This window comes from Acinonyx jubatus, chromosome C2, assembly GCF_027475565.1.
Source record: "Acinonyx jubatus isolate Ajub_Pintada_27869175 chromosome C2, VMU_Ajub_asm_v1.0, whole genome shotgun sequence".
Taxonomy (NCBI): domain Eukaryota; kingdom Metazoa; phylum Chordata; class Mammalia; order Carnivora; family Felidae; genus Acinonyx; species Acinonyx jubatus.
Window position 1 is genome coordinate 72830315 of NC_069384.1, and position 18251 is coordinate 72848565.

The 18251-nt window shown below is 44.5% G+C and overlaps 1 protein-coding gene across 8 annotated transcripts in view; it reads left to right on the forward strand.

Annotated features, from left to right (window-relative positions):
- TMEM44 (transmembrane protein 44) overlaps window positions 1-12638 on the forward strand; it is a 35243-nt gene extending 22605 nt beyond the window's left edge. For 2 of the 8 annotated variants that reach the window (XM_027061166.2, XM_027061165.2), the window contains exon 10: window positions 11588-12638. Coding sequence is in view for 4 of the 8 variants with exons in the window: in XM_027061165.2 (XP_026916966.1) it covers window positions 11588-11698 (111 nt within the window). In the remaining 4 variants the exon portion in view is untranslated. Of the gene's footprint in view, window positions 1-716; window positions 1021-8807; window positions 8859-11587 lie in introns of those variants that run through there. The other 6 variants (XR_003420742.2, XM_027061164.2, XM_053221043.1 and 3 more) reach the window with 6 other exon arrangements.
- Window positions 12639-18251: the final 5613 nt, after the last annotated feature.

Consider the following 18251-nt stretch of genomic DNA (forward strand, 5'->3'; position numbering starts at 1 on the left):
GCTCTGTGGAAACAAGGGCAGCAAAAGCTGAGGTAAGGATCAGACAGTGACCTTGAACCGTTGGGAAGTTGGTCTTGGCGGCAGGTTTATGCCCTTCTGTGATTTGTGGTCCTTGTCCTTCTCCCTTCTAGTATCTCTTTTTAGACATCCATGTTTTTCAAACTAAATAAGTTCCAAGGGGACAGGGTCACGCTTTTAAATTAGGCAAATGGGGGACTCCTGGGTGGCTCAGTCAGATGAGCATCTTACTCTTGGTCTTGGCTCAGGTCATGGTCTCATGGTTCGTGGGATTGAGCCCTATGCTGGGCTCTGTGCCAACAGCACAGAGCCTGCTTGGGATTCTCTCTCCCTCTCTCCCTGCTCCCCCCACCCCAAATAAATAAATACACATTAACAAGATAAATTAGGCAAATGGAAATGAAGGCTTTTGCCCATGCTAAAAGGAATGTATGTTTATAAAGTCACCTGCCCTAGCTCAGCCCGCAGAACAGCCCTCCAGCCCCACTCAGGGCTTTCCAGAGTGGCCTTCTCGCTTTCCGGGGCAGCCAGCACCTGTGTGCTGAGCGCCGGGTGGACTTTCTTCCAGCGTTGAAACCGTTCCTGTGCTTTTTAAAGGCTTTTTCTTTTTCTTTCTGCCTCTGGGATGCAAGCAAAGATTTGAGTCCAGCTTTGTGATGCGAGAGTGCTTAGTCATTTCTCCCTGCTGTGCTTCCTAGCAATGCCATAGACCTGGTGGAAGAAGCTTTGTAGAAATTTTGCAAGAAGGCTGTTTCTGTCTATGGAACAAAGTCTGTGTTGTGTGTACATGTGTGGAGGATGAGAAGAGGGCCAAACACAGACTGCTGTCTCTGAAGAAGGTCAGGTCCTTGTGTGTTCCTGCTAATTCTGTGCCTAAGTCTCTTGACAACCAAGATCGCTCGTTCCCTCTCGAAACCCTGCCTTTGCACCAGGAACGAGGACACATTCCTTTGGATGTTTGCCATTTTTAAATCCAAGTCATTCTTTTAAGGAAAAAAAAAAAAAATATATATATATATATATATATACACACATATGACATATAGTTATATATTATATATGTAATAGAACATAATTAAATAAAAATATTTTAAATATATATTTATTATATATACATTTATATTTGTGTACACATTTATTACATATATTTTTATAAATACATATTTATATAGGCTATAAAAGTGCTAACTTTAGAAGAAAATACATACAAATATGAAAGACGCCAGAAATAGGTATCAAAGGTCAAAATCAAGTCCAGGAGGGGGCACCTGGGTGGCTCAGTCGGTTAAGCTTCTGACTTCCGCCCAGGTCATGATCTCACGATTTGTGAGTTCAAGCCCCACATCAGGCTCTCTGCTGACAGCTCGGAGCCTGGAGCCTGCTTCGGATCCTGTGTCTCCCTTTCTCTCTGCCCCTCCCCTGCTCATGCTCTGTGTGTCTCTCTCTCTCTCAAAAATAAATAAACATTAAAAAAAAAATAATAATAAAAAATCAAGTCCAGGATGTGGTTTTACACCCTCCATGCATCTGGGTCTTTCCCAGAGGGGGGCGCCACCTGCAGTGAGGCAGTGAGAAACAATACTTCCTGAAATGTGTGGTCAGTTACCTGGTTTCCCCCCGGGTGAGCAGAGAGGCTCCCCGGAAGGTCCCCAAAGGGAGACAGGCTGTGGAGGAGACCCAGCCCTGACCCAGGAACCACACAGGCTCGGGGGTTTTGACTTGCAGCCTGCACCGGACCTCCTGAGTTTTAGCTTCTCCTGTGCATAGGTATCCTGAGACTTGCCCTACCTGTGTTGCAGGGTGATTGGGAAGATCAAATGGGTGCAACTGGTGCTTTGCAAGACTTCCAGAGGTGCTCCACATAGCGTCGTGGGAAGCAGGCTGGGGATGGGCTCGGATATGCACTCTTAAGGCCGTGGAATTGGGCAGCACTCCTTCATTCCTCTGGCCCTTCTCTGAAGGTGGAGATAATGACTGCAGGGAGGGTGGTAAGGCTCCGACAAGGTTGGGATGTGAAGAGCACCGTTCCCATAGATGCTCACCCTGCAACCCCAGCTTCGGACCGGTCCGTCTTGAAGGTCCCACTTAGCACCATGCCCTTAAGCGTAAGAGTGTCTTTGTGGAGGGGACGCAAGTAGAGGCTAGCAATGCTGAGTCACTTCCTAGAAGTAGGAAGGCTTCCATCGGGAAAACAGGAGTCAAACCTGTTAAAAGTATCATGATAGCACAGCCGCTCGGGCTGCTGGGTCTGCCTCACTGCTGCCCTCGGAAAACTTCCTCTGGCCCCGAAGTCCAGGAAAGAGCCTTCCACTTCCATCGGGACCAGCGCAGGCACTCCTAACTGCCTCCTGTCTCCATTCTCCTCCTTCCATTGCTGTCCTGCCGGATCCTTGCAACACCGGACCCCCGCCCCATGCCCGCCCTGCCCTAAGGCCTTTGTGGCTTCTACCTGCTTATAATGTAAGTCCAGCACACTTCACCTGCTGGCCTGGGCCAGCTCCCAAGTTCTTCTCTGCGTTCCTCTGCTTCTCCTCCCGCCTTTCAAGGCCCTGGCTAAATCCCGCTCCCTCCAGGAAGCCTTTCCTGTATTCCTGAGTACAGTTGCTAGATTTAGCAGACAAAAAACACAAGATGTACAGTGAAGTTTGAATTTCAGGTAGACACACTTTATTCTAAAACATTATTTGTGATCTGAAATTCACGTTTACTGGGTGTCCTGTGTTTTGGGGTTGTTGTTGTTTTTATTATTTTATTTTTAATTTTTTTAACGTTTATTTATTTTTGAGAGAAAGAGAGTGTGAGCAGGAGAGGGGCAGACAGAGAGGGGGAGACATAGAATCAGAAGCAGGCTCTAGGCTCTGAGCTGTCAGCACAGAGCCTGACGCAGGGCTCGAACTCATGAGCAGTGAGATCATGACCTGAGCTGAAGTCGGACACTTAACCGACTGAGCCACACCGTCGCCCCTGTTGTTGTTGTTGTTGTTTTTTTTAATGTTTATTTATTTTTGAGAGAGATAGAGAGAGAACAAGGGGGGAGGGGCAGAGAGAGATGGGAACAGAGGATCTGACGCCATGTCAGTGCTGACAACAGAGAGCCCGATTTGGGGCTTGAACTCATGAACTGTGAGATCATGGCCTAAGCCGAAGTCAGACAGTTGACCAACTGAGCCACTCAGGCACCTCTCAGTGTCCTGTGTTCCTGAATCAAACTTGATCATGCCCACTCTGGCCCTTCCCTAGACCATTTCGGTTTTTCAGGGAAGCATCTGAACAACATTTACTGCAAACAGTGAGGAACACACTGTCCCACGTGTCAATTCTATCTCAATAAAACTGGAAAAAAATGGTTAAAAAAAAATCAGGAATAGAAGCCAAGGCTGCCAAGGCCTTGCCACTGGGAATGGACCTAAATACAGTGTTTGTCTCTCCTTGTGGCTGGAGTTTGGAGGTGCACCTGCCTAACCCTGCAGCCCACTGTTTTAATACACAGGACTTCTCTGTCTCGGCCCCTTTGTCCCAGCCCCGGAATGTCCCTGACGTGAAGCTGTCTGTCATCTTTGTAAAAGAAACCAGCCCGCTGTAGGTCAGAATTCTCTCGCTGATCCAGTTTATAATGGGCCCGTTCAGCCCCAAACAAGGAGAGGTTGAGCGGTTAAACGACCCAGAGCCACCAGTAACAAGGGGGGTGTGGGGGGGGACACTTTCTACAGAAGCCCGGCTCTTGCATACAGACTTCATGGCCCGTGAAGCATTTTCCCATCCCCCATTCCATCTTCCCCACAACAGCTGGGAAGGAAGGGCAGGCAGAGAGGGCAGGTAGAGAGGAGGAAAGAACACGTGGGGAGGTGAATCCCTGCTCGATCTGGGGTAAGTGCTATGGAACTGCTTAATGAACTAGAGAAATAGGAAGGGTGCAATTTTGAAGCATACAGTAATTGTTTTAAAGTCTGTAAAGGCTCCAGGTCAAAAGGAAATCCACTTAGTGAATTCTGGGAGAGAATCGTAGCTGGTGTGTGCCTGGCCAGTCTTAACATTGTATAGTCAGAGGAAGCAAAAAATTTTATGATCTGTCCTGAGTCCAACACCATGTCACCTCCCCAGTCTTGGGAAAAGTCGCTTCTCCCTAAATGTAAGATGACACGGTCTAAAATGTAATCCTGGAAAGTGACCCTGTTTCCTCAGTGGTTTCCTAAAAGCCTTCAGGAGCAAAGGAAAATATACTGCGTGCTTGGTAAACAGGGGCTACAGGTTGCTTCTTGGTTTCAGAAGCAGAAAGAAGTGTGCCTTTAGAAATGAGCTGAGTTGAAATATTACGTGCTGTGTGGTTCATGGAGGTGATAGAATCATGGTCCTAAAGACAATTTAAAGAGCTGTGGTAATACTCAAGGGAGAAAAGCCATTGGCACATTTTGGTTTGTGTGTGTATGTGTTTGTATTTCAGAGGGCTAATCAATAACTGTTCATGGAGGTTTTTTCTTGGGGTAAAATGCATGGGCTAGAATCATTTTGTTTTTGAAGAAAAATCTGTACAAAAATTAACACATTTTGCTCTTGAAATTAAGAAAGGATTAGAAAAATGTTATTGTATTTTTACTTTTACGGGCATGGAGAGAGATCTCAGTTACCAAGATTTGGGTTAATTGCACTCCTTAGGCACATTATCATCGTTGGCTTAAAAAAGGAACTTCTCCTACTTCCACTAGAGGGCAGCGTTCTTAAATTTTAGATTATGATGCTGAAGATTTGGAAAGGAAGTTTCAAGGTTTCTTATCAATCCATTTGAGGGACACGTAAGCCTGTTTAGTTGTTTGCTTATTTATTTGCTTGACTTTAAATAAAGTTTTTTTATTTTGAAATAATTTTATATTTACAGAAAAGTTGCAAAGGTAGTACAGAAAGTTCCTGTGTGCTTTCACCTGTTTTCTCATAATGTTAAATATCAAAACTGAGTAATTAACACTAGTGCATTACTATCATCTAAACTAGAGACTTTAGTATAGCTTTAGTATAGCTATCTATACTAGAGACTTTAGTATAGCACATTGCATTTAATAATTTTTTTAACAAACAAAACAGCTACTCACTGTGGTAACATCAGATTACTGTCGCTGTTTTTGCATGAACATCTGTATTTTCTAAAGAAAGGTGAAAGTTAGCATCTTTTCTTTTGTCTCTTTAGTTCGGTTACATTTGTAAAAGTTACTTCACTTTTCAACCACTACATTCTCACCAACATTTCTGTTGTTTGCAGTGTGTGTAGAACTGTCATTTTTTTTGTAATTTCATATCTTTTCCAATTAGTCCTGTAGTTTTTTTTTTTTTTCAGTTTATGTCTCCCTCCCCCAGCAGGATGTCATTAAAAGATGAATACTATGGAATTATCACTAATTTTGTTAAGTCTAATAATGGCACTGTTGTTAGGATTTTTTTTAAAATGTCCATGGGGCACGTAGGTGGCTCAGTCAGTTGAGTTGCCAACTCTTGATTTCAGCTCAGGTCATGATCTCACAGTTTATGAGTTTGAGCCCTGCATCCAGCTCTGCTGTGCGGAGCCTGCTTGGGATTCTCTCTCTCTCCCTCTCTCTCTGCCCCTATCCTACTTGCACTCTCTCTCTCCCTCAAAATAAATAAATAAATAAATAAATAAATAAATAAATAAACACTTTTTAAAAATGTCCTTATCTATGAGAGACGTACTAAAATATTTACAGATTAAATTATTTATTTAAAAATATTTAAACAAATAAAAAAATTGGGGAGCTAGAGCAAATAAGATAAGGTATGTCCATGGGTGTTTATTGGATATTCTTTTGTTGATGTATGACTGAAAAATGTACAATTAAAAATTTGTATGTATACTTTTTTAATGTTTATCTTTTAGAGAGAGAGAGAGACAGAGAATGAGCAGGGAAGGGCAGAGAGAGAGGGAGACACAGAATCCGAAGCAGGCTCCAGGCTCTGAGCTGTTAGCACAAGGCCCAACACAGGGCTCGAACCCGCAAACCGTGAGATCATGACCTGAGCCCAAGTAGGTTGCTCAACTGACTGAGCCACCCAGGTGCCCTTTTAATGTTTATTTATTCTGAGAGAGAGAGAGAGAGAGAAAGAGAGAGAGAATGAGCAGAAGGGGGGCAGAGAGAGAGGAGAGAGAATCCCAAGCAGGCTCCATGCTGTCAGTGCAGAGCTATATGAGGGGCTCAATCCCTCAAACCATGAAATGATGACCCGAGCTGAAATCAAGAGTCCGATGCTCAACCAACTGAGCCACCCAGGTGCCCCTAAAAACTTGTTTAAATGGGAATTTAAGGGGCACCTGGCTGGCTCAGTAGGTAAAGCATGCAAACTCTTGATCTCGGGGTTGTGAGTTTGAGCCCCACATTGGACATACAGATTACTTTTTTTTAGTGTTGGATTTGGGGTACCTGGGTGGCTCAGTCGGTTAAGTGTCCGACTTCGGCTCAGGTCATGATCCCATGGTTCGTGAGTTTGAGCCCCATGTCTGTGCTGACAGCTCAGAGCCTGGACTCTGCTTCAGATTCTGTTGCTCTCTCTCTCTTGCTCTCTGCCCTTCCCCCATTCATACTCTGTCTCCCTCTCAAAAATGAATAAACATTAAAAAAAATTTTTTTAAGTGTTGAATTTTTAATTAAAAAATAATTATTAAAAATATTTTACATTTAAAACAAATCTTTTAAATGGAAATTTAAAATAATTGAACAGTAGAGGCTTTTTTTTAAATTTTTAAAATTTACATCCAAATTAGTTAGCATATAGTACAACAATGATTTCAGGAGTAGATTCCTTAATGCCCCTTATCCATTTTGCCCATCCTCCCTCCCACAACCCCTCTGGTAATCCTCTGTTCTCCATATCTAAGAGTCTCTTATGTTTTGTCCCCCTCCCAGTTTTTATATTATTTTTGCTTCCCTTCCCTTGTGTTCATCTGTTCTGTGTCTTAAAGTCCTCATATGAGTGAAGTCATATGATATTTGTCTTTCTCTAACTAATTTCGCTTCGCATAATACCCTCTAGTTCCATCCGCATAGTAGCAAATGGCAAGATTTCATTCTTTTTGATTCCCGGGTAATACTCCATTGTATATAAATACCACATCTTCTTTATCCATTCATCCATCGATGGACATTGGGCTCTTTCCATACTTTGGCTATTGTTGATAGTGCTGCTATAAACATGGGGGTGTATGTGTCCCTTCAAAATAGCACAACTGTGTCTCTTGGATAAATACCTAGTAGTGCAATTGCTGGGTCATAGGGTAGTTCTATTTTTAATTTTTTTGAGGAACCTCTATACTGTTTTCCAGAGTGGCTGCATTGGTTTGCATTCCCACCAGCAGTGCAAAAGAGATCCTCTCTCCCCGCATCCTTACCAACATCTGTTGTTGCCTGAGTTATTAATGTTAGCCATTCTGACAGGTATGAGGTTTTGTGGTTTTGATTTGTGCTTCCTGGATGATGAGTGATGTGGAGCATTTTTTCATGTGTCGGTTTGCCGTCTGGATGTCTTCTTTGGAGAAGTGTCTATTCATGTCTTTTGCCCATTTATTCACTGGATTTTTTGTGTTTTGTGTGTTGAGTTTGGTAAGTTCTTTATAGATTTTGGATACTAACCCTTTATCTGATATGTCATTTGCAAATATCTTCTCCCATTCTGTCAGTTGCCTTTTAGTCTTGCTGTTTCCTTCGCTGTGCAGAAGCTTTTTATTTTGATGAGGTCCCAGTAGTTCATTTTTGCTTTTGTTTCCCTTGCCTCTGGAGACGTGTTGAGTAAGAAGTTGCTGCCGCCAAGATCAAAGAGGTTTTAGCCTGCTTTCTCCTCGAGGATTTTGATGGCTTCCTGTCTTACATTGAGGTCTTTCATCCATTTTGAGTTTATTTTTGTGTCTGTGTAAGCAAGTGGTCCAGGTTCATTCTTTCGCATGTCGCTGTCCAGTTTTCCCAGCACCACTTGCTGAAGAGACTGTCTTTATTCCATTGGATATTCTTTCCTGCTTTGTCAAACATTAGTTCGCCATGTTTGTGGGTCCATTTCTGGGTTCTCTCCTCTGTTCCATTGATCTGAGTGTCTGTTTTTGTGCCGGAGGATTTGTCTTAATGTGAGACAACAATGGCAAGTCCTGTGGACTGTGCAGGTTGGCAGCTATTCAATTTGACAGACATTGACAGATCGGTACGACAGACGTCTGTAGGTTCATAAGCGCTCTATGTCAGAAACACACGTCTCCCAGGCACTGCGTGAGGTGCCAGACGAACCAGAGCGGACCGTCACACCACCCTTCAAGAACCCGAGTCAGGCATGTTTGAGCCTTGGGGTGGAACCACCCATGCAGTAAAGGCTGATTAAAAGTGAATCTTGGCTGGTAGCAAATGTCCTGTATTTTTGAGGTGGGGATTTTATTTGCATCTCTTTTAGTTTTATGGGTTTGAGTTGACTCATCTCAGCCATGTGGTTAATAAATGGAAGATTTATTATTATGCCTGATAATACTTCCTAATAATAGTAATTTTTAAATCTGTATAATTTTTCCAAGGACCTGCAGCCCTTCATAATTATCACAATTATCCTGTTGATCATTTAGCTAAATTGTAGCCACCATAGCTGCTGCCTTTCTGCTTGCTGAAGTCAGCTTTTCCTCTGCCTCCAGATCACTGAAGGGCCTGCCTCCTCACTCACCAAGCAGACAGTGCTGGTGCTGAGCTCTGCTCTGCTCTGTGATGCTGGCAAAATCCTTCCAACACTTTTTTTTTCCATCTCTTTTTTTTATTCTGCAGCAGAAGTATTGGGAAGCCTTAAACTTGGAGCAGGTATGGACAATCATACTCTATTCCAGAAGGGACATCCTGTGGCTTGATTCCATTTCCTGTTTTTGTGATCTCCCCACCTTGGATGGCCGGGCCCATGCCACATTCCTTTAGTTAAAGAAAGAATGAAAACGGAGGCGAGTCAGAGGATCAGGGGATTTTCCAGGCTCTCTCAGTTCAGAGTTCTTTCTGCTGTGCCCAAACCATCTGGTAGGGACTCCGAAGATGTGTAACCCAAGGAGAAGCATGGTTTGGAACAAAGGACAAGTGGAGTAGCTGCAGGTTACCACTGGTGGCGGTGCTGGGGGTGGCTGCAGGGGTGGAGATAACCATTCCCCAACACTGTCACCTTGGGCAGCTGGCAGCCATCTCCCTGCCACCCTTGCCTGCGAGGGACAGATAAGCACATGTTTTATGACAAACACCTGTGCATGTCGTCTCCCAGGATTATTTCTGGTAAGATCATCTTTTGCTCAAATTTTCTTTATGCCTGGATTCCAGCAATGTTTTTTTATTGCTTAAAGTGAGATTTTGAAACACATTATTCTGGGGATTCAGAAGAAAGAGATTTAAAATGCTTTCAAAGGCTTAACCCACTTCAAAGAGTGCACTTGATCAAAGTGGCTCTGTTTTCCCGCAGCTGAATTGGTCAGGAGTAAGTAGCAAGAACAACTCTTAAGACGCCATTTCAGGAGAGGCCAGGGTTCTGAAATATCAGGGCAGCTAAAAATCATGCAAGGAGCTTGGTAAAATGTTAAACCTTAGTTCCCAAACCAGACAGGGTCTAGGATGCCTGGCATCACCCTTCCTAATGAGCATCCTGGCTGCTTCTGGTGAGGTTGATCCATAGCACACTCAGAGAACTGTGATCTAGAACATGGGCCTCAGCTTGAAAACAGCATATATTGAAAAGCATACTATCCATCCTCAAAGAATGGAACAGGCCCCTATTTCCACTGCTGGGCACCTGTACCACGGAGGCTGAAGGGCCAGGGGGGCTCTTTAACTTGGGATTTTCTTGCTGTCCCCCCAAGTCTGCAACCACAAATAAGAAGTTAGCACTGGAGGGGCTGGCAGAGCCCCAAACAGGTACTGGGGGTCAAGCAGCACCAACCCAATCAGCTTAGTCCCTGGCCTGCAGGGTCACTGGGGATGAGGTGGCTGTTTTAACATGATGCTATTTTTCAAATTATTATTATTTTTTTTAATGTTTATTTATTTTTGAGAGAGGGAAAGAGTCAGAGTGAGTGGGGGAGGGGCAGAGAGAGGGAGACACAGGCTCCAGGCTCTGAGCTGTCAGCACAGAGCCCAACGCCGGGTTTGAACTCACAAACCATGAGATCATGACCTGAGCCAAAGTTAGACGCTTAACTGACTGAGCCACCCAGGTGCCCCAACATGATACTATTTTTAATCAGCAAGTAGTAGAACTCAGTTATCAGTAAATCACTAATTGAATTGGGCACTTCCTTTCTATTAAAAACAAAGCCACATTTTGTATTTTACAACTGGCATGGTGGGGGCATTTCTCTCAGTGATGCACACTGAGTGGCTCAGGGAGCCTTGCAGACCTTATCCAGGACCCCTAAGGACTGGGCTGTTTTATTCAGCTTAAGTTTGAGCTGCTGGTGAAGTGTTTTTCGTGGAGTGCATGTCCACGACTGGCTATGTTTTCTTGTCCAAACAGATAGTCAGGTCTAGGCTAACACATCCTTTCCTATATTATTTCCTGGGTCTTTTAATAATGTCAAATGTAACCTTGTCATTCAGAATCATTAGTCATAGAAACTCAGAAACTAAAGAGATCATATGTAGTTACTGATCCAACACTCCAGGTTACCCCTGGAGAAACTGAGGCCCAAGAAAGAGAAAGCAAGTTAGTGGCAGAAAGAGGATTTGAGTCCAACCCCCACTTGCTCCCATGGCTAGACTCACCAAGGATTCCCTGCTCTTAGCCATGTGAAAAGTTCTCTCTGTCATTTGTCACATGAGAACAATAGGAGGACTTTGCAAACAGTGTCCTCAATGCTATGACTGCTTCTCTGTTTTAAACCTTTTATTCCTAACCTTTCCCATACTTGTCTGAATCAGAGTAATGAAATATTCTCTGCCAGTGACCACCATTCTGAATCAAGCTTTAAGTGTTTTGGACAAGTCTGCTGAGCCTCAAGTTAACAGGAAATGCATGGTGGGAGGAGGGGCAGGTAGCAAGGGCAAACTGGTGCCCTGCTCTTAAGAAGCTCATCATTTCCCTGGAAGGACAAGGTGGTACCCAGAGAAAGGGCAGGGCTGTGCATGTTCAGCTGCAAATGAAGGGTATGGGCAGTACAAAGACAGAAGGGGGTGAGCTCAATGGGTGAAAGCAGTCAGGGTAAGCTTCCTGGAAGAGGAGGTACTTACCTGGGCCATAAAGAAAAGGTTGAATTTGCCTGGTCTATTCCAGGAATGAGTTAGGCATGGAGGTGGGAAGTCTCAGGATAAAAGGAACATAACTCAGTCTCACTAGAGTAAAGATGGAAAAGGGGGGTAGGAAGGGAAGTGGGGCTGGTCTGTTCAGGGTGGCTGTCCATTAATTCCTTGATTTAAACTTATACTTGTCCCGTTGGGCCTGATTAACCTGTCCTTATTTCTCCTTGTCTGTGCCTGGGTCATGAGAACCAGGACTGGAGCTATTGTTTGGGGTGGGGCATTGTAAGAGATGGGAAGAGTCTTGGTTCCACCAAGGTACCATTTGTGTCTTTTCTCCACAGTGGGACCCTGAAGATGTAAATCTTGAAGGGAACAAAGACAACGTGGAGATGCTCAGATCCCAGGTGCACAGGTGCTCCACGGGGCCAGTGGTCTTGACATCTGATGAGTAACACCTGGAGCAAGCCCATCAGCTCAGAGCCCTTAGTCAAGCCTGTGTCAGGAACTGAGCAGGGAGCAACCTGCAGTGACACCCATGGCGGGAATTTAAGCTTCCGCAGAGGCCGCCTGTGAAAGCGAAGAACCAGGAGCTGTCACTGAGCTTGGTTGGTCTGCATCACAGCTCAGAATGGAGCTAAGACCTTGGGTCCTGTGGACAGACCCGGGCATGTGGTTTGTTTTGAAGATCAGAAGTTCATAGACCACTCTTGCTTCGAAGTAGAAACCTTCATCTAAAGGGCATTGGACCTGCTCTTCCCTTTCCCTTCAGATTCAGCTATACTCTCAATATCTGCTAGGGGACAGGAACATCTAACAAATAGCTAATGTGTTTGGATCTCAGTACAGCCTCATTCTGCAAGACCTGGCTAAGCCCAGGAAACGAGAGGGGTGGGAACATGTGCTGGAGATCTATGACATGATCCCTGGTATTAATGGGACCTGGCTCCTGCCCTTCCAGTCACCCACTTGGGTTTTCTTCTGGAAGCTAGAGGTAGGACTGCTTGGTCAACCAGGAGTTTATAAGATCGGTGGTGATGTAAGGGCAAGCAAAACAAATTGCCTTAGATACCAGCACTTGCTCCAACTTGGCAAGGTGTGTGCTGGGCAGGGTTTGCAGGTGAGGGGGACTGTCTGCTTCAGGAGCTAACATGAAAGCATGTGGAGGGTGGGAGGCATGGTGGGAGGTGTCAAATTCAAGCACAACAATCCCGTTTTAGGATTATTTTGATACTGTGATCATGGGAGGGGGAAAAGAGGGAGGGAATGGGGCCAAGGTGGGAGGAACACTGGAGTGAATAAATCCTGATTGAGTGAGTTGAGGCATCTCACTGTGTAGTACAGAGATGTCTGAATCCCAGCACAGCCACAAAAACCAGCCACAAGGGGAACTGGGAGACAGCTCTGCTCCAGGATGGCCCCTGGCAGCCTGTGTGACTCAGCCACACAGCTGCCCAGTTTCTCCGAAGGAGTAGTGCAGATCCCAGCACAACGAAGAGAGTGCCTCAGGGAAGCAGATTGGTTCCATAGATCTCTGTGGAGATACTAATCCTCTGAGTGCCTTCTAAGCTGGAAGTGAACTCTATCCCCTTTATCCAACTGCTTTGATCCCTGGGTGTCTTGTAATGGAGTTTGCTAAAGCCAGTTTTGTGGCTTTGTGATCTTAACTACAGAAGCTGTTCTTTGAGAGAAGATGAAGATTTGAGTGGGGGATGGGGTGGGGAGAGCATTCCAGATGAAATCCTACAGAGGACTGGACACCAGGAAGGATGGAATCTCGTCAAGGAAGGATGAGTCTGATGTGGCCAGAATGGGTGGTGCACCAGTGGCTAAAAGGTGAAGAGGCTGGCAAGGAACCAGGCCGTGGAGCCTAGGGAGCTGGCACTTAAAACTGTGGCTAATTGGTAGCCATGACTGATACCAGAGTAGGAAGGTGATGGACATGCCTCAGGTAGGCCACACCTGGTTGGTGAGGCTTTTCTACCTATGGCCACAACTTTTCAGGAAGCAGAAATGTAGTCATGGATACAGTAGGAACATGGAGAACATTTAATCTGAGTGATAACAGCAGGGCAGGAGGAGGGCTCAGCTTTAGAAAGATAAGGCACAGGGGCAGGATATCCTCTCTGGAGTCTGCCTGTAGCACAGCCTCCCTCTCTCAAGGGGAGACTGGCCCGTGCTCCCTGGAGCATCAGAAACTGGCTGGATCCTGATGGAAGTGGCCATTTATCCAAGAACGTCAAAACAGTCTTGCTGATTGAGCAGCACAAACTACTTGAGTCCCAGATGCCGTCTGTCTCCCTAGATCCCATCGTCCCAGGCTTCCTTCACAAACCAGTTCCTATGGCTGTGGTCCAATCCTGCCTCAAAGCTGAATCCCAGGTCTCTTCACCCAGAGTGAACTATTAAACTGAAAATGTTGGAAGCAAAGTTTGGTCTCATTGTTCAATGAGAACGTGCCTGTTATGCAAAGCTCTGGAACCCTGGAGCCTCTGTGAAGAGGTGCCAGCCAAAATGCCTTTCTCCTAGTAGGAGTGTCCCTGCCCCAGGCCTCCACTGTAGCTTCATCCGCACTGTTAGTCACACCGGAAGGATATGGGAATTCCTTGCTCTGAACACTCACCAAGGGGCAACCTACACAGGGGACAAACTGCCCACTCATCCGGATATGAGAGATGGTGTAGTATGGTCTCAGTGGTGCTGCCTGTTATCTGCGTGGCTTGGAGCAGGTCACCTAACCTTCGTGACCTGAGGTAGACTGAGAATAATACCTATCTACAAAGCTTGTTGTGAACGCTAAGTAAATCAACATATATGAAATGCATAACACAATACCTGACTCAGAGGAAGACCTTGAAGAGGGACTGGTTCCCTTCCTCCCTGTACTTCCTGGCCACTTATGTGCTGAAAGGCAGTGAGTAACCCAAAATAGCAGCTCCACAGACAGAAGGGACTTCAGCAGTTTGAATCCCTTTGACAATCCTAAGAATTGACTAGCTAGCCCTTACTTAAGCTCCTCCCCGTCCAAAAAATATTTCACCATTTTATATTCCAAAGAAGTCTGTATCCTTTAGGGAGAGTTCTGATCACTAAGACCTTCTTAAAGTCCTGTCTAGACCCTGAAGAACCACTGTCTCCTTATCTCCTGCCAGTACTTTAGCATGAGGAAGAGATCTTTGAACAACATCTGATGCCACACTCACATCATGTTTGTCACAATGGGGTATGAACTCCTCCTACAGAGTAAGGAGAGGCACTCAGCCAAGGAGCATGGCTGGCCTCTAGCTCCCAAATCTGATTAAGTGTGATCCTGGTCATTTCCCTTTCTGGGTCACAGTTTCCTCATTTGTAAAACGGAAGTTAGGCCAGATTTCTTTCCTGTATTCCCTTTTATGAATATGCCAGTGAGTTTGTTTCCCACAGAAGATTGGCATTTTTATAAACTCTCAAAAAGATATTAAAACATAAAGACAAATTTCAGATTTACTGTGAAAATAGATTTCATTATATAATATATACTTTTGAGTTTTGCTATCCAATTAAGATAAAATCTGTCTATGCTATAACACGAAGACATCACAGCATTTGACATTTAAAAATTTTGCAGATTCCACGGTACCTGGATGGCTCAGTCAGTTGAGCACTTGACCCCTGATTTCGGCTAAAGTCATGATCCCAGGGTCAAGGGATCGAGCCCCGCATCAAGCTCAACACTGAGCATGGTGACTGCTTAATATTCTATGTGTGTGTGTGTGTGTGTCCCCCTCTGCTATCCCCCGCTCATGCACTCTCTAAAAATTAAAAAAAAAAAAAATTATTTGCAGGTTCCTTCCAGTACTGAAAACCAAAAACTATTAACACCTTGTTTCCAAACTTGGGGATTCTGGTGACTTCATTTAGTTTATTAATACTAAGAGCCTCTATTATTGGCAGGCTCAAGGCTCACTCTTGCTAAACCATCTCTCATATTGAAGGATATATGAAAAATATTTTCCACAGTGCAAGAAAAGGGATCTGTATCAATCACTGAGGAAAAGGCTAGAGATGTCTTAGGAGTGTCTCAAGACTGACTTCTAAATATTCCGTCCACTTCTTTTTCAGTGCCTACTTGATCATCCTCCGCATTTTTCAATCATGAGGGCATTGCTCTACTCTCTCCGACTTTACACTGTTCATTGTTCCCCTTCCCCCCAAGTTCAGGGTGATGCTTTAGCAGAGACGGCTCTGCCTTGAAACAAGCCAAGCTATAATGCAATGTTGACAAAGATCTTTTTCAAGTTTACACATCCTGTGCGATATTACCCCAAAGGTCACCATCAGGTGAGAGGGACGACCTTAAACAAGAAAGAAGTTCAAGAAACGGTGCTAAATCAAATGACTTAGAGAACATCTGATCTGCTTTTTCCTTACCAAACTCTGAAAGCTAAACAAGCACCAGGCATCCAGGACTGCTCCTTTGGGGCTGGACACTTCAACAGCGCGTTCACTTGAAGTGCCTTCAGATTCACTTCAAATTAATCCATTGCTTGGAGAACTCATCATACCCTCCACCCCCATTCCGTTGGAAATTTTCCACCAGCTGCCGGCATTGACGACAGAGGTTCCCGGCTCTTCCTTTCCGGGTCCTCAGGGTCTGCAGCTGTGACTGCAGCAGGGCTTAGTCCCTATGGGGTTCAGGTGCGCTGGCCCCTCTTCAAGCAACGTAGGACTACGAGGGGAGGTGCGGGACCGCTGCTGGCCCTGCCAGAACTTAACCCCGGTTCCTATCGGCGGACCTCTTTCCCGGAGAAGCCGCCAACCCCTCGGCGTCCAGCGGACCACTCAAACCACCCGCCGGGCACTTCCGGGAGGAGAGGAACTGGGCGGTCTGGCGCATGCGCGCTCTACACCCACCGCGCGGCGCGCAGGTTCCCGCCTCGCGGGCTGGCTGCGGTCGGGAGAGTCGGCCTGAGCGGCGGCTGGTGTGCGAGTCGCCCGGCTTGCGTTTTAAAGGGATGGTTCTAAGATTATTCTACCGTACCTAGCGTAGTTGAGGCCACTCGACATCCTTTATGGTGTACTGTAAGTCACTCTCATCTTTGTTTTTAAGCACACATATTTTTTGAAAGAAAGGTAGTGCGGATACACAGTTTTTTAAAAAAGAAGCAGGTTGTAACAAAAAGTTTATGAAGAAAAGTAACAGTGCCCTGCTCATCCCCTCCACCTTTCTTCCTTCCATTTTCAATTCCTCCCTCCCGTCCTTCCTACCAGTTTTGCCTTTTTTTTTTTTTTTAAATGCTTATTTATTTATTTTGAGAGAGAGAGAGAGCGGCCTATGTGCAAGCAAGGAGAGGGGCAGGGACAAAGGAGAGAGAGAGAGAGAATCCTACAGGGCTCAGTCTCACAAACAGTGAGATCATGACCTGAGACAAAACCAAGAGCTGGATGCTTAACCAGCTGAGCCACCCAGGTGCCCCAAGGATTCCCAGTTCTAACACGGTTAAGATAAAAACTTAACAAAAGACAATTTCAAGTAACAAAAGTAGTAGAACACAGGAGAGTGTGCCACTGTTAGCAGCTATTTTGGTTTTTTTAGCAATTAAAAAAATGTTTTAGGTTTATTTATTTTGAGAGAGAGAGGGAGAGAGTGAATCCCATGCAGGCTCTGCACCATCAGCATGGAGCCCAATAGGGCTCAAACTTACAAACCGTGAGATCATGACCTGAGTGAAAAACCAAGAGTCAGGTGCCTAACCGACTAAGCCACACAGGTGCCCCCCTTTTTAGCAATTATTTTAAGAACATCATTCACTAGTAAGATCAGAAGAGCCTTATCAGTCATTCTTAGTCTTTCCATTGCAAAGGGATGATGTGAATTCTTGTAGTAGTGGCTTCTCCACTGTGGAAGCAGTTAAATACACCCCCAACTAAAAAATATCTCCCCCTAAATTCGCTGTCCTTTAAAGTTTGCAGCATAAACATCCTTGTTTCAAGAGAAACCCTGTGGCTCAAGCAGATGCTGTTGTTCCCATCCAGCTCATTGCCAAGTATGTCCCCCAAGACCAGATAAAGGTAATGTAATGGGAGACCAGATAGTAAGTACTCCCAAACTGAGGAAAGTAAGCAGGAGAGAGCCCCTGGGAAAATATGACAGCCTAGTTGCTATTTAAAGGCAGGGCAGGAAAGTTAAAAGGACAGAACTTTTTCAGAGTTCTTAGTATAAATAAGAAAAGAGGCATATGGAAAAGAAAATGTATGTGTAACTTTGCCCGGGATATGTTAATGAATTTTATAATTTGTAATGCTTTTTTGTTCTTTACAGACTTTTTCAATTAGTATATATCTATTATATAATTAGACAAAATAAACTAAAGAAAGTTGTAAATGAATATATGCTACCCCCCCCAAAATCTGCATAAACATTAGGAAAAGGGGAAATTCATGTGTAACTGTGCTGTGTGTTGTGCATGCATTTTTATCTTGTTCTCTCTGTGTATGTAGAAATTATATTTCCTTTATACTTTTTGGTATTTTACACCTTTTCTGTAGTGAGTATGTATTTTTTTTTTAATTAGGTAAAGACAAAGTGATCCACCATAATAATAATTGATAGGCAAGGATCTCAATAAATGCTAAAAGCATCAGGTGGAAGGTTATTGGGAATATTCACAGGGTCTCAAATATCACCCCACAAATTATGAATTACAAGCAGAAATGGGTTTCTTTACAATGGTAAAATCTGGAGGATGTTACCTTGACCGAGTAATCACATTCACATCACCAAAATGAGACAATTTGGCATCATTTCCCTCCTGGTGCAATATCCTGAACAGGATTCAACATCACCTGTGAAATAGTCTTGTCCACTATTTTGATTGAAACCTATATATACTTTTGAGGAAACATTCAGACAAATCCAAATTGTGGGACATTCTGCAAAACAACTACCTTGGGTTTTTTTAAATGTCATGAAGGACAAAAACAAAACAAAACAAAACACAACCAAACAAAAGAACTAGAAAGCTGTAC